At 46.8% G+C, this 16,891-nt stretch overlaps 1 protein-coding gene across 3 annotated transcripts in view; it reads right to left on the reverse strand.

Moving 5' to 3' along the window:
* Window positions 1–404: 404 nt before the first annotated feature.
* CYFIP1 (cytoplasmic FMR1 interacting protein 1) overlaps window positions 405–16,891 on the reverse strand; it is a 93,028-nt gene continuing 76,541 nt past the window's right edge. For all 3 annotated transcript variants that reach the window (XM_019931788.3, XM_073807858.1, XM_019931789.3), the window contains exons 24-31: window positions 13,717–13,860; window positions 13,368–13,458; window positions 10,901–11,031; window positions 5,358–5,430; window positions 4,726–4,820; window positions 3,715–3,953; window positions 3,169–3,316; window positions 405–1,220 (exon numbers count right to left, since the gene is read on the reverse strand). In XM_019931788.3, coding sequence (XP_019787347.1) covers window positions 1,056–1,220; window positions 3,169–3,316; window positions 3,715–3,953; window positions 4,726–4,820; window positions 5,358–5,430; window positions 10,901–11,031; window positions 13,368–13,458; window positions 13,717–13,860 — 1,086 coding nt within the window. In that variant the 3' untranslated portion in view covers window positions 405–1,055. The remainder of the gene's footprint in view (window positions 1,221–3,168; window positions 3,317–3,714; window positions 3,954–4,725; window positions 4,821–5,357; window positions 5,431–10,900; window positions 11,032–13,367; window positions 13,459–13,716; window positions 13,861–16,891) is intronic.

The raw sequence follows: 16,891 nt of genomic DNA on the forward strand, positions 1-16,891 counted from the left end.
AACTCAGTAGTGTAAATTATTTAAATTTACTCATTAAACTTAAGTTTTCATCATATTCTATACTTTCATTACAGGGTGAGCACAGCTGCTACCTCTTAATCTGCAGCAGAATGCTGGCCCCAGGGTTATTATTTCACATTACAGTTATGTTTTATGTAACTCAAGGTTAAACAGTACAACAGAATAGTTCACAGACTATATTTGGTGCCATGGATGATGCACCTGGACTTTTTGGTATTAACGTTTTTAAAGCCATATGGAAGCTTTAGTATCATGATCTTGTCCCTTCTCCCAAGGCTGCAGGTAACCTAGACTCCTGGCCTGGTTTGTGCACTCGAGTGAGGAGAGAGAGTACCTTGCCCAAGCCAGGGCTCATAGGGAGGGTCACAGTAAATGGACACAAACAGGTTTCATTAGTTTTATTTCTGTAACCTTTAAATCATACCTCACAAATTAGATTTTGTCACAACTGGATTTAGCAGAAGCAGAGAAATCAAGTTCACTATTTTCTGAAACACTGACACAAAAAGGGGAAAGAAACAAATGACTTAGAAAAGGTTTTCATAAAAAAACTGGAAAAATCCCTAAACAAACGCTAAATAATCATTAAGTTTAATTCTAATTGGTAATGGGTTTTATCACAATTAGCTGGTAATTAAGGTTCTTGCTTAAGTTCACAAGTCTTTCCCTAAATGTTACGGATCCTTTGTTAAAGGATAAATGGATGAACTCAGCAGCACTTCATAACATAGCTAGCTGTTGGAACATTCCATAGAAAAATGGAAAATAATTTTGTAAGGACGTGATGGCAACCCTCAGCAGCCAAATCCTCCGACTTTCCAATTACCAAAAGTATATACAATTTTAGTGTAGAAAAATAAGTCAACTTTATAAAATTAAGCTTTTAGATTGAAAACACCCCCTTTAACAGGCACAGAGATACTGAAAAATAGTTCCTAAAAATCTAACTAGCTTATGGAAAGAAAAACATGCCCTTATAGTTCTTAAATGCAGTCAGTACTGGGACTCTTCAAAAACAGGTGATACACATGCCCTCAGCTGCTGGCCAGAGACTGGTGGATAGGTGGCTGAAAGCAGCGAACATGTTCCACAGGCGTGCTCTCTCCATCGCCCGACTTCAAGTACTTGTCCAAGATAGTGATAATCTCATCATTTAGAATCTGGAACTTGCGAATTCTCTCCACCATCTTCTTCAAAGGCTACATACAACAGTTAAAATTAGGATGTTTTACTAATAACAGTTACACATTTATTCTTCATGTGTCAAAATGTCAGGATTTTCATATTTTCTCAGAAAAATTATAGCAAACTACTGACACGTACCATCTCATTAATGTAACTATTGGACCGATGAATATATTTTGCAACATTTCTCTGTTGGTTTCATGCTACTAACTGTAGATTCATTTGTGAAACTTAAAGACCTATTTATTTAACAAACAGGTATTAAGAACCTATAGGACACCTCCTAAAAGCCAGGAATGTAAAGATGAAGATAATGTGGACAATGGGGAAAGACCAGTAAACTAGTAATAACACAAGTTTTAAATATTTCCAGTTATTGTGGACAGGATGCTTTGACAGACCTTCATGCTATAATAGAACCGGATAAAAAAAAAACACAAGCACTGCTGGTTCTGTCTATGCAGGAAGTAAAGCAAAAGCCAGGACTTCCTCAGGGATAGATGCCACCAGCAGCAGTGGGATGAGGAGACAGGCTGGGCAGTAAGCAAGGTGGACTACACCTGGAGACTCTCCACGAAGCCTGGACCTCTCATTAGGCTAAAGTGGTCCCAAGTTGGTAATAATTCTGGGAGATGAACAGTAAATGAAAATCCTAGGGAAAAACCCTATAAACAAGAGCTGCCAAATAAATAAACTCCAACACACGGGGACTTCCCTGGTGGTCCAGTGGTAAAGAATCTGCCTTCCAATGCAGGGGACGCTGGTTTGATCCCTGGTCAGGGAACTAAGATCCCACATGCAGCGGGACAACTAAGCCTGCACGCCACAACTACTACAGAGCCCGCGCACCTCAACTAGAGAGTGCATGCCTCAAATTACAGAGCCCGTGTGCTCTGGACCCTGCGCGCCACAACTAGAGAGAAAACCCGCGTGCCACAACTAGAGAGAAACCTGCGTGCCGCAACGAAGAGCCTGTGTGCCGCAACTAAGACCTGATGCAGACAAAAAGAAAAAAAAGTCCAACACAGTGGAACATTTCAGAGTTTTAGATACCCCTCGAGGCCTCAGATACTAGAACTAAAAAAGAATATAAGATACATGAAATGTGTAAAGAAATAAAAATTGGAAAAAAATTCCATGACGAAGATAAAATTATCAATGACTACCAAGATTTGAAGAAGAAGCAAATCAACATTTTAAATATAAACTGATGACTTTCAAAAGTAAAAGCACAGCAGGTCAGACTGAGCTGAAGTGAGTTAGTTAAACGAAGACAGTACTCTGGGTACAGCCCAGAGAGCCAAGGAAAAGGAAATGGACACCTCAGTTCTCCAACTGTAAGGAACTGAATTGAGCCAACCACCTGAATGAGTCTGGAAGCAGATCCATGACCAGAGGCTCCAGAAGGGATCACAGCCCTACAGACACACTGATAGTGGCCTTGTGAAACTGGAAATGGAGGACCCAGCTGAATTGTGCTGTACCCGACTTCTGACCTTGAAAACTGTGAGATACTAAGTGGAGACCAGATAAGTCCGTCTGACACATATCTAACTGAAGTCCCAAAATGGAAGAAAAACTAAAATATTTGAAAAGATAATGGCAGAGTATTTTCTGGAATTCAATTACAAAGAATCCATAAAACACAAAAAGATCTTTAAAAAAGCCCCAAACACACTTTAACTACAACGAAGGGAGCCAGAAGACTTGAAGGGTATGCCAATAATCTGAAACTGCAGATCTTACAAGCCTCTATAATTTGAAGTAGGTCTACATACCTTAAAAACAGAAGGAAAATGGAACCATTAGTATTTCAGTACCAGACTCTTTTACTTACTAATTCTTTTTAGATTCATTTGGGGAGTGAAAAGAATGCTTCAGTTGTCCTGGCATGAGAAACATTTCCAGAAAAACGACTTACAATAACTAGAAAGTATCATTTTTTGTGAAACTTCCACATACCACGTTTTTGATAATTTCATCCTTGCCATCATGTTTTTGGACTTTGAGTAGATGGTAGCAAAAATCCAGTACAGCAAAGCGCCGCTGCTGCCCAAGAAGCACAATGATCATACAGCCAGCCCAGTGGAGCCCGTCGCCAAAACACTGCCTGGGGACAAGAAGCAGTAGGTAGGATGAGTGATCAGGTTCCAGCGACCAAACCACCTGCGTGCCCCGCCTGGAATGCTGAGCAGAGGTGTGCCCCCGGTAAACACCTCTTTGGGCTTCCTCTGGCAAACTGTGGCTCCTCCATGAAGAATGAGGTCATGAAGTTGCGGCCCTCCTATCTAGCAAAATGTACACCTGACCTGCACAAGTTTCCATGAGTTCAGAGAACTGCAGAAGCCCAGCCCTGAGGCACTTGCTGGGCCTCAGGCAAGAGCCCCCACTTGAGCAGCTTTATAGCAGCTCAGCAATTTGGGGGTCCGTTTCCAGAGGAAGGTGGTCCCCCGTGTTAGCCCAGCACCAGGTTCTCTCCCCCACCTCGCCCCGAGCACACGCGCTTACTCGACTGTAAACTCGTGTGTTCCCACAGGAATGCAGTAGACAAACTGCATGGCGCTCCACAGTCTGTGAAACTCGACACAGTCATCCACGTGCATGACCCCATTGCTGGGCAGGGGCCCACGCCAGATGGGGTCGTCCAGAAAGGTCCGGATCCGAGTCAGGATGACTTCAAACATAGACAGGCCACAGCAGAGGCGCTCCTTCGTCAGCAAGTCCCCCTCTCTTGCTATTGCAATTTGCTGTAGGAAGGACAAAATGTCACGGGCATGGCAGGAGGCTAGAGTGCTGAAACTGAAGTACTCCAGTTTTGTTTTTGACCCACTGGAAACTGTCCCAGCTTGCAGAAGAGGGTTTTTAGAAATAAGTACCAACAAAATAAATACGTCAGCTATATGTCTTACCACACTAAACGTATTCCAGAGTTGAGAACTGTCGAGTACAGCTGTTCTTAACGGGGAGTGATTTGTCTCCAGAGGACATCTGGCAATGTGTGGAGACATTTTTGGTTGACACAGCTTGGGGTGGGTCTAGTGGCATCTAGTGGGTAGAGGCCAGGGATCCTGCTAAATGTCCTACAATTCATAGGACAGTCCCCACAACACAGAATTATCTCGTCCAAAATGGCGACAGTGCTGAGGTTGAGAGACTCTGATGTAGCTGGTCTAAGTTCACGGAACTCCTCCTTGCTTTCTGTTATTAAAAACCCTTCTTCGTGAAGGGACGGACAACAAAAACAGCGACGTTTTCTGTGTCTGTCTCACGTGCCAGGTGATGTTCTAAGTCCCTTTCACGTGTTAGCTCATTCAAACTTCCCGGCCACCCTGTGACAAGGTCCTCTTACGAGCCCCACTTGAGACACTGGGGCCTGAGCAGCTGAGCGGGCTCGTCCCCCCTCATGACGCTTCCGGGCTGGGTCTCACCCAGAGCCCGTGCTCTCAAGCCCCAACCCCGGTAGTGGCCTAATGTGTGGGCCCAGCTCACGGCAGTGACAGCAGCCCCAACATGCATTACCTGAGGGGTTCCCAGTCTTTCGATTAGAGGGACAAGATGCAGTGGGGCGTACTTTGATTCTAGTCTTTTCATTTTGGCATCAAGTCTCTCTCCCTCTGCAGTGGAAAAAAATATTTTATACTCTATTCCTTTGTATGAATAACAACTGCACAAGTTTAATTTTGTCAAAACAAACAAAAACCAACCAAATGAAAAACGTTTAACGTTATACATGTAGGTTCTCTTTGAAAATTCTTTTATGGAACTGGCTCATTTGCTATTTTAACTCAGAGAATTGATTTTCTGTTCAATATTCACTTTTAAAAACTTACTGAAAAATCCAAATATAATCAAAAACAGCACAGTACAGTGAATCCTCTGTGCCCATCCGCTGCAACAATCATGAGATGGCACTCTTCTTTCATAGATACCCAACACCTCTCCTTCCGTGCTATTCTGAAGCACATCCAGGACACAGCATTTCAGCCCTAAATACTTCCGTTATTTGATACTCATTTAACAACATTATGTTACCAATTACCCCAGGTTATGACTGAACAGGCACGAAACTCAAACAAAGCTGGCCTGTAACTAAAGAGAACTCTCTGGCCACACAGACATGCATCCCTGCCCTGGTCAGAGGGCTGGCTCACCTTTCACGTGGACTCTTGGTAAGATGTTCTGGAAAGGGGCTGCGTGCAGGAGGTCACATACTTCTTCTAAAGACTAGAACAAAGAAAAAGAAGGCTGTGTTATGAAGCTTATCTCACAGCAAAAATGGACAAAGAAATCAGGCGCTGAAAACAAGGCACATCTTTGGCATTTAGTGTAAAACACTGCAAACAGCACTGCCCAACAGGAGTCTGGGATGATGGAAATGTCCCCTAGCTGTGCTGTTAAGGTAGTTACCAGCCACATGTGGCAATTAAGTACTTGGAATGTGGCTAAGGAACTGAATTTTCATTTTTACTTACTTTTGACTAATTTAAACAGAGACATGAGTAAACCCAGCACTGAACGTGGCCTTCGTATTTACAGTTTTGCAGCCCTCCGTGCAGAGATAGGAAGGAGGTGCTTCCTGTGTAAACAGCGCAGAAGGCAGAAGGAAGGGGCAGCGTCAGCGATTCCCCACAGAGCCGAAAACAAGGTTCTGAGCAGTCGCTCTGAACCTGTTGTTGGATCACCAACTCCTTTAAAGAGGCAATAAAACCCCACGCTGCGCTTCCCTGGTGGCGCAGTGGTTGAGAGTCTGCCTGCCGATGCAGGGGACAAGGGTTCGTGCCCCGGTCCGGGAAGATCCCACATGCCGCGGAGCAGCTAGGCCCGTGAGCCATGACCGCTGAGCCTGCGCGTCCAGAGCCTGTGCTCCACAACGGGAGAGGCCACAACAATGAGAGTACCGCAAAAAAAAAAAACAAACAAAAAAAACCGCCATGCTACACAAGACCTCCAGAACAATGCAATGCAGGGAGAAAGTTTACTTCCAATGTCACAGGGGTTGCAGAACTCCTAAAAGCCCAGCGTGAACCCAAAGATGGGCAAGAACAGGGCGCCCTTCCCGAGTCCGAGGGCCCTTAAACGAGGGAAAGCGCCTTAGACCGCGGTGCGTTCACCGCAGGGCAAAAAGGCAGAAGACGAGAACGGGCTCTCATGCCTCCTATGCTACACCCATCCTGAAACCTTAATAAAACAAATTGTTAAAGAAATGATTATCAGAGAGTCAAAACATACTAACTGATGAGAGTTTCCCTTCTGAGGATCTCCCCAAAGATGAAAGCAAGGCTAAGACCAAGAGGAGGAAGAGAAGGCTTTCTGTACCCATCAAGTGAGGGTCCCATTGTCACCTAACGTAAGCCCGGTGCAGCAGCCAATCAGCCACCCCTGCTCCTCCAGAACCCCCCAGAAGGAGGCTGACCTCCACCCCGTCTCCTGTGCCCAAGTCCAGCAACAACACGAGTTCTTCACGCAGCACACACGTGACGGGAGCCCCTCTAGGCCAGAGCACACAGGACCTGGTCCCCAGGCCCCCTGCACTAGGAGAAGGCGTGGTGGCCGAAAGAGGACACGCTTAAAGAAGGAAGGCGTCAGACGGCGACGGCACAGCATGCAAACACAGCATGGGGGCAATGTCCGTGGAGTGCCATGCAGCTAAGAGAGGCTGAGGAACGTCACCACTTACTGATGTGGAGTGATCTCCAAAATATATTTACTGTCAAGTGAAAAAAGCCAAGTGGAGACGGGCGATCAGCCCATCTGCACCAAGAGAGGGTTGGAGGGCACCTGTAAGGTGACTAACTGCAAGAAAGTGGCCGGGCCAATGGATGGGGGATGGGAAGCTTTGATGAGGGAAGAGAGCTGCTGGGTGGAACGGCTGGGGCAGAGCCACACAGATGGAGGGCTCTATAGGTGGTAAAAGCAGCTGCCTGCTGGCAACACCACTTTTAGAGGGACCACTTGGCTATCAGTACAGCTTCCAGGTGTCACTGACAATGAACTCAAATTTCTGCACCCAAACCAAGCCAGAGAAAGAGGGAGAATGGCTATAAAATCCAGTATTAAAAACAAACAAGCAGGGCTTCCCTGGTGGCACAGTGGTTGAGAATCCGCCTGCCAATGCAGGGGACACAGGTTCGAGCCCTGGTCCAGGAAGATCCCCCATGCTGCGGAGCAATCAAGTCTGTGCACCACAACTACTGAGCCTGTGCTCTAGAGCCCACAAGCCACAACTACTGAGCCTGTGCTCTAGAGCCCGTGCACCGCAACGAAGAGTAGCCCCCACTCCCTGCAACTAGAGAAAGCCTGCGCGCAGCAGTGGAGACCCAACACAGCCAAAAATAAGTAAATTTATTTTTAAAAACCCCAAAAAACAAGCAATCTAAAACTATTCTGAAACAAAAAGTTCAGTAAACACACACATACACATATAAGCTAAGAAGAATTATATCACCAAAAATTTCAGGTTGGGCTTAAAGAGCAGAATTTAAAGAACAAAACAAAAACCCCTTCTTCAGAAAGGTAGACCTATCTCTCCAATGCAGAGGTTCAGAATAAGATCAACATTGTTGGTTACTGAACCAAATCTTGGTGCCAGCTGGGGCCACCAATACCCTGGGGGCCTCACCACAGGCTCAGTGCCCCCTGCAGCTGGGTGACGGTTACCCCACTTTTCTAATGTGACAATTTCAAGAACACATCTATGCTTAACATCTCCATTTATATTAATGGGAGTCCACACAAATGCCAAACACAGTTCATTACCACTTTCCTTGGAGACACCAAAACAACCACCAAGGAGAGATCAGTGTCTGGAATCTGGGTTTGATGAGATGGAGTGAGAAAATGCACCTTTCACCTTACAGAGTCCCACCCTGGTACTGGAAAACACCACCCCTTATTTCCAAAAGGACAAACGCGAGACCACAAAATTCCAGTCTGGGGCAGGGCCTGGGAGCAGATTTGCCCAACACAAGGAGTGCGGCTTCTTGCCACTGCCATAAGGTGCACTGACAGGTGAGGGGGGAAGGAGGAAGCAAAGGGTGACAGTGCACAGAGGGCAGGAGGGGGTGGGGACAGAGATTCCTGCAGGTAGAGCCACCGTGTCCAGGGGCCACTCACGGGCCATGGAATCTGCAGTGAAAAGAAAATGGCACTCAACTGAGTTGTAGATGACCTTTTTATTTATTGTTTCAGAAACATCCGTCCACTCATAAGCCAAAGTTTGCTTTAAGATCAACTGACTTAATAATGTCTTTCCTAGATGCCCAGCACTGTGCTTGTCACTCAAGGGAGCCCAGTACAGGGTGTAAACTTGAGACCCAGGCCCTGGTCTCAGAAGGGAAGAGACACTGGGGATCTGTGTCACCTGGGTGCCGAGGCCCAGCACTCACCTGGCTCCTGAGACCTGGAAGGTCCAGCCACTGGTGAGGTTGGTCCCCCAGAACTGCAGGGGGCCATCCAGAGTGCTGGACGCCTGGGAAGGGCGGGGGTGTGGTGCTTTGAGAGTGCTGGACGCCTCAGAAGGGCTGCACTGGTGTCCAGGTATAGACAATAGGAATTACTGAAGGGTCTGGGCAGGGAAGGATCACATCAGTTCCAGATTTCTCTTTCCCTAAGTTTCTAACACAGGACCACACTCCTTCCAGAAGCCAACAAATGTCCAAGTGTTCCCTTTATGTGTGTGTTTCAGGAAAAGTCACTCATGAAGGGAATTTTCCTATATTAAATCTTTAAAATTCATGATGAGTGATTACTATTTAAAGGAATTTTCCCTAACTTATCTGTTTGTTAAAAATTCACATGGAAATACATGTGAAAGATAAAAGATTCAGTTCTCTCTCAGCTGTTCCTAGAGTGAGGCTGCCCTGGACACCAGCTCTTCAGGGAGCTGCCTGCCGGCCCTGCACCACCATTCCTGCTGCAGGGGAGGTGGGCTGGGCTGAGTCACAGCCAGTGGGACAGTGAGGGGCTGGGAGTTGCCCATCTCTGGCACCATATGGAAAGGGTCTCCAGGGAGCAGAGTAGCAGAGGGGAAGCCAGAAGATGCGGGTCCTGACCGGAGGCTGTACCCAACCTTGGGCTCCCTGACATGAGAGCCAACATATTTTCTTTTTTGTGTACCTGGGTGTAAGAGGGCCAGTCCAGTGGCTCAGCCCCTACAGGCCTGGCAGTCTGCCACGCCCTGCACAGTGTACGGGCACCCCAGCCCCGGTCATTGCAAAACACGACCTTGCCTCTGCCAAGCTGCCAGGGCCCCGGAGACAAGAGACTGCTTTAAGAAGTAACAGAGGAGCTCCCCAGACGGAGCCAGAAATGCAAAACAATTCCCATCCAAATGCCAATATGCTTTTTCAATGCATTTGGCAAGCCGATTCTAATACTTTCAGAGCAGAGCAAAGATCCACAAAGAGGGAGCATGTGCTTGAAGAAAAAGGTTAGGAGCACGTCCTGTCAGGTGTCAAGACTTAAGTTACAGCTGCCATGAGTAGGACGTTTTAGAAGCCACGGACAGACACACAGACCGGTGGAATGAGGAAGAAAGCCAAGAAACAGACCAGCACATCCACAAAAAGCTGAAGGATGACAGAGTGACACTGCTGACCAGCAAAGAGAGGAGTCTTCCTTCGGCCACTGGAGGAGGGACAACTGGTTACCCCACAGAGGAAAAAAGAACCTCATCCACATCTCACTACACACAAAAACCAACTCCAGAAGGATGATAAAATAGAGAAGCAACACCTAAAACCTTTAGAAGAAAATATGAAAGAATATTTTTATGACCCCTAGGTAGGAAAGGACTTCTTTGAAGAGATACAAAAAGTGCTAACCATTAGGAAAAAAAAAAAACAGAGACTACATTCAAATTAAGAGTATCAGTTTACCAAACATCACCACTGTTAGAGTGGAAAGACAAGCCAAAAACAGGGGGAGGTATTTGCATTTAAGTGTAACATACAGAAGATACACAAATTGTAGTAAAATGGATAAAAGATACAAACGGAGCATTTAACAGGACGGGAAGAGGCCAGCACCAGGGAAGACAGCCGGCTCTCTAGTCCTGAGGGAAAGGCAGAGTGAGGCCACCAAGAGTCCGTGCTACACTCATGAAGGCTCTCAGTGCAGAACTGTCAGGTGACATGGTCTGCAGGGGACAGAGGGAGAGGCTAAATGACACCACCAGGAGGCAATCAGTGGAGAAAGTGGGTGTCCCATGTGTGCTTTCCTAGTGGTGGTGGGCTCCTGGTGTTTGCTTTATTATGCTGTCCACTGCAGTAGGCATGGGGCACATGCAACTATTTCAATGTAAAACAAAATTCAGCAAAATTTAAAAATCAGTTCTTCACACGGAGCCACGCTTTGAGGGCTCCACAGCCTCAGCTGTGGAACTTCCCATCATACACAGTTCCCCTGGGCAGCAGTGCTTTTACCTTATGTGTCTATCACATATGTTAATTTAGATGCAGCAAATACTATATAATAAAACATTCTTAAATGATGAACTGCATTGCATTTCTGTTTTCCAGTTGTAGGGAACAAATTCACATTAAAGTCTAAACAGTCATGAGAAAAGATCGGTGCTTTACGATACTTGCTCCCCTTCCGCCACTAAATAACCCCACCGAATCAAGCGTCTAAAGCTCGGCCTGATCTATCACCTGTGGGGAGGGGGGCTTGGCGGGACGCGGGGCGGGGCACTCACCAGGCTCTGCTCTATGAGCAGGCAGAAGAGGATGGCGTTGCCTACCTCCCGTAGGTTCTGGAAGCACACCGTCTTCAGCTCTGCATACTCAACAATGTCCTTTAACTGGTGGTGGAAGAACTCCAGGATGCCTGTGGTGGCATAGAATGAGTGTGGGGCTGGGGGTGGCTGGAGGGGAGGGAGCCCCACAGGGAGCAGCCTGGGGTTCACGGCCGGGAGCACTGAGCATTCTCCCACTGCCATCGTGCCCACAGGGACATGGCCGCACGTCTCCTGACCCCAGCACCTTCCCTGCACTGGTGGTTTGTCCACCACCTGAGTGCCGGGCCTCAGCTCCAAAGCCTCTTTCTCTGTCAACCCTGTCCAGGCATGGCTTGTTTTACTGTGCTTCGCAGATACTGTTTTTTACAAATTGGAGATCTGTGGCAGCCCTGCATCAAGCAAGTCTATAGGTGCCGTTTTCCCAACAGCGTCTCCTCACTTCATGTCTCTGTGTCACATTTTGGTAATTCTTGAAATATTTGAACTTTTTCATTATTATTGTAGTTGTTACAGTGATCTGGGATCAGTGATCTTTGATGTTACTATTGCAAAAAGATCACAACTTGCTAAAGGCTCAGACGATGGTTAGCATTTTTTAGCAATGAAGTGTTTTTAATTAAGATATGTATGTTTCATAAGGCATGGTGTCATTGCACACTTAATAGACTACAGTACAGCGTAAACATAACTTTATATGCACCAGGAAATTAAAAAAATTCATGTGGCTTGCTTTATGGCAATATTCACTTGACTGCGGTTATCTGGAACCAAACCTGCAATATCTCCAAGGTCTGCCTGTATCTTCAGAGGAGGCATCACGTCGCAGTAAATGAGAAAGACCACAGTCATCTCCAGCAGAGGTAGAAAAGGTATTTGGTAAAATTCAGTATCCCTTCACAGGCACAGAAGGGAATGTACTTAGCCTGATAAAGGACGTCTACAAAAACCCTGTAGCTAGCTAGTGTCACACTCAGTGGTGAATCTGCACACCTTCTCCCAGAGCTCCAGAGCAAGACACACATTTCACCACTGTCCTGGAGGCCCTGGATGTTGTAATAAGGCAGGAAAAGGCACAAGGCATAAAGTCTGGAAAGAACTCAATCTATCCATTCAATGCTGATACAGTCAAAAATCCCCAAGCTGACTCCAGAATTTATAGTCTCGCAGAAGACCTAGAACAGCCTCAACAACCCTGAGGAGAACAAACTCAGAAACTTAAATGACTTCAAACCCCTCATTCCGAGAGGTCAGGCCCCGAATGCCGTTCGGCACGGACCCCACAGCCTTGCCTGCCTGAGAGCCCATCCTTTCCTCTCTGCGGTCCACCCCAAAACGGGCACAAGAGAGCAGGGGTGCTCCCAGCAGCATGGCACTACCCACACGGTGGTGCCAGGCCAGCTGGGCGAGGACGTTCAGAGAGCAGCCCTGAAGTCCACAGCTCTGCCCCAGGCCAGCTTTGGATTTGGCCTAAATGGCTTGTCTTTGACATTTAAAATATCCACCTCTAGTCAGGATCTGAGCAACAGTTTTATTATCCCAATGTTACTCATCTGTTTTCTGAGATCCTCCGAAGCCAGGCCAGACCAACGGTTAGGTCCCTTCCCAGGGGCCAAATGGGTCATCTCACTGTCTCCTTAAACACCAATAGCCCTGGGCGGTGCCAGCGACCTCTGGGGGCTCAGCCACACCAGCCGACTACCCATCAGAACAGTCTCTCATGGGTGACCCACGTGTGGGCCCAAGTCACTTGGTAAGATAGCTGCCCAGCTTTTAAGAAAGTAGTAACGAATATGAGACAAAAGGCAGTTTTGTTACGAGATAAGGGTTCCTGTAGTCCAATTTTATCACGAACGATGCTTTCTGAGGTCACGAAGGCTGTTCACATGGAGAGCCCCAAATCCGCTCTGGTCAGGCCATGCAGGTCTGTCTGGCACCCCAAAGGGCACATCTGCCCGAGGGCCCTACGGTCAGCCAGCCAATGGGACAGGCTCTCAATTAGAGGGAGGCTGCCAGGCAGAAAGACAGACGGGCTGCGCTGTAAGGGGAAGCAGCACCCCTGCATGGGGCTGCCTCTGAGGCCTCTGGGCAGTTGGACCTGGCAGTGGAGCTCCCTGCCCCTCCCTGGTCAGCGATCTTCAAGATCCTGGTGTTGTAGGAGAGCCAAGGTGCGCAGGGTTCACAGCCCTCACTCCCCACCCAGCATTCCCACCCCAAAAGGCAACTCCTACACACCCTCCTGCACACGTGCTCCTGGTTGAAAGGCTGGCTGGTTTTTTCTGCTGGAAACAATCAGGCTCTGGTTGGGCTCCCCACCCAGGGAAGGCAGATCTGATCCTTATCAGTAATTTCCGACTTGATTTCCCTTACTGGGGCCTATGGCTGACACTGTCCCTCCCTGTGCACCCCAGGGAGCCGCTGTGCTCACCAGGGGAGCCGTACTCGTGCCGCGGCAGCCGGCAGACCTTGGGCATCACCTCCATCAGCGTCTTCACGTACTGTAGAATTGTGCCTTGCAGCTGTGAGAGATGGGCTGTGTCAGCCACCAGCCACACCACCACGCAGGCTGTGGGTGTGACGGGCACTTCTGAAAAGGAGTCTGTTAGTCAAATGCACAGTAACGACCTGGGACTTTGGCTGGAGGGGAAATCTCACGCGTGGAGACTGATGTGAGAGATGGAATGGAAAGCCCCTCCCCACACAGGAATTGTGTGCGGAATCCTTCCCACCACCGCCACCCCCCGCCCGGGGAAGGAAGCCCACCGAGGGAAACATACCAGGCTCTTGACCACCTTCAGCAGCTCTTCCATGACCACTGCGATGCCCTGGTAGCCGAGCAGCCGGCAGATGACCTGGAAGTGTGGAGGCCCCACAAAGTTCCGGTAGCTGCCGTAGATGCTTGAGTAGGCCAGGTTCAAAGCCTGGGGACAGAGAAGGCCAGCGCTTGAGGGAAGTTGCCAGGGTTTTCAACGTAGCCCCACGCACAGGTGAAGATGAAGAATCCATACGTAAAGTGCATTAGCACACAGTGCCCTCAGGTGGAGGCATCCAGAGACCCTGTTGGACTGCCCTTTATTGGTATAATCTATGTTTCCAACTTGAAGACATAAAAACCAAGCTTGCTAAAACAGAAGGAAGAATACAAAACCACTTGGTTCTTCAACATTTATTAAACTGCCAGTCCTACAGAAGACATTCTGAGGTTCTGGAATGAGAAATGAATGTATCTCAGGGCCTCACTGCTGCCCCCATGTTACTGTTCCCAGTCTCCTGAGGGAGACACCAAGGATAGACTCTGATGAGGCAGTGGGGTATGCAGGAGTGGGGGACAGCAGCCCCTGCAGGGGGGGCAGGCGAGAAAGGTAGTCAGGGTGGTTTCTTGTCAGACGGGACCTCCAAGCTTGTCTAAGGACACAGACGTCTGCACACCTATCAGGGAGACTCCCAATGTAAGCATTCAGTGCTACGTGTTTCCCTCTCAGCACTTCTTTAGCTACACCCCGTAAATTTTGATATATTTACATTTCATTTAGGTCAATGTCTTTTTAAAAACTTTCCCTTGAGACTTCCCCTTGCCCTAAGGATCATTTGAAATGTGTTAATTTCTGATTTTCTTATCTCTTTGTTACTGATTTCTAGCTTGAGATCACTGTGGTCAGATAACACACTCTATAATATATCAGTTCTTTGAATTTTGTTGATGTTGTTTTATGGCCCAGGGTATGATCTATCTTGGAGAATGCTCCATGGGTACTTGAAAAGAATGTATGTTCCGCTGTTGTTGGACGAAGTGTTCTACACATGTCAATAACATCCTATTGGTTGATGGAGTTCATTCTTTTTTGTTGCTGATTTTCTGTGTACTTATTCTTTCGATTACCAAGTGAAAGGAATGTTGACTTCCCCAACTACAACTGTGGAGTTGCTCATTTCTCCTTTCACTTATGTCAGTTTTTGCTTCAAGTATTTTGAAACTCTGTTGTTGGGTGCATAAACATTTAGGATTGCTGTATTTTCTTGGTGGCTTGACTTTTTTATCATTATGTAATGTCCCTCCCTCTTTGTCCCTGGTAATATTCTTTGCTCTGAAATCTGCTTTATCCTATACTCAGTCACTCTGCTTTCTTCTGATTGTTTGTGTGACATCTTTTTCCATCCTTTTACATTTAACCTACATACATCATCGACTTGAAGTGAGTTTCTTATACAGTCATATTTTTTAATCCACTCTGTCAATCCCTCTGCCTTTTTAACTGTCTTTAGACCCCTTACATTTAATACATTTACATGTAGTGTAATTATGATTTTTAAGTTAGTCTCTGTTTCATTCTTCCTGTCTTCCTGTGGGTCATTTAAACATTTTTTAGAATTCTGTTGTGATTTAACTGTGGTATTTTTGAAAGTATCTCTTTGCACAGGCCTTTCAGTGATGTTCCCAGTCGTACATTATACATTATGTAAGTTATCACAACCTACTGTTATCAACATGTTACTACTTTGAGTGAAATGTACCACTCTCACCTGCTTTTAGGTCCCTATAACCTTCCCCCTTCCCCTCTTATAATTGTCTTAAATATTTCCTCTATGTACACAGAGAACCACATCAGGACAGCAAGGATTCTGAAGAACTGGCAGAAGTCTAGTTGCTCAGCTCTGAATGAATATCCTCAGGAGGCCTGCTTGCAATTCCTGGGAACTCAGCCCTTGAAATGTTGCCTATGTTGCTGATTGATACAGTTGTTTTCTACACTTGGGACACTTAACCATGCTGGGATTCTGGGTGAGGTTTTTGCTTGATAATAAGTTCTAATGCTTGAAAAACATGAAAATCATTAGTAAAATTAAATGGCCTCATGTTACAAGTGGGAAAATTCACTCCCAAAGCCACCCTCACTTGCTCGGGGCCTGGGGCTCAATGACACCTAAGTCCCCGGCCCCCCGATGAGTGTCTGGCTTCCTGGAGACCTCACTCACCCCAAAGATGGCACATCCCAGGGACAACACAACCGGAGCAACATACCTACTCAGAGGAAGGGGAGGAGGAACTACCTCTGAAGAGGGCAAAATTACAAATCCTACACTATAAAACACGCAGACTCAGACGAGGGGAGCCTCACAGCTCAAGTCAAGAAACACTGCTGACCACGCCTGATGCAGAGACTGGGGCCTCGCCCGGAAACCAGTGGACGAGGGCTCCAGACTCACTAGTCATGTGCCCTGGGTTCTCTAATGCCCTCAACACTGTGCATCTTCAACTGTGAAGTAGGGACAACCTTACTTATCTTATAGGAAAGAGAACATCAGTGATGTACTCAAGAGAGTGTTCACTCGGAATGGTGATACCAGGAACCAACAGGGTAACGCCACAAATGGGCACTCATCTAAGTCGATTTATTACCATAAGACACTAGCCCTCACTCATCACTCCTAACAAAAGAATGGATTGGATTTTTGAATTGGATTCCTGTGTATTCCATACTCTCATAGGTACGAACACCCTAACCGCACAGCAGCACACTGAAGTGCAGCTGACACGTCTGAATGCTCACAAGGAACAGGGTGGCTCAACTCTGACAGCACAATGTTCTGGCATTCTGCCTTTCTTTGATCCTCAAAAAAGTATCATATGAGATGAATAGTCAGCATCAGTGTTTCTCACGCAAACTTTTGTTAGACTTCTGTTAGGAGTCCAAATGATCTAACAAAAAAATACTGGTTTAGGTTTTAAGAATAAACATGACATGAACAATTTCTCAAAGAGGCTGAAATCCATAAGTTTAAGTTCAGTCACAGCTGGTCGCTTTAAAAAGAACAATCTAATCTTTTTTTTCCGAGATGGGCACCTACTTTGCAGATGCAGATGCACCTGCCTCCTTTTTAGCACAGAATGCTTGTCTTTTTTTTTTTTTTTTTTTGTGGTACGCGGGCCTCTCACTGTTGTGGCCTCTCCCG

This window comes from Tursiops truncatus, chromosome 7, assembly GCF_011762595.2.
Source record: "Tursiops truncatus isolate mTurTru1 chromosome 7, mTurTru1.mat.Y, whole genome shotgun sequence".
Classification (NCBI taxonomy): domain Eukaryota; kingdom Metazoa; phylum Chordata; class Mammalia; order Artiodactyla; family Delphinidae; genus Tursiops; species Tursiops truncatus.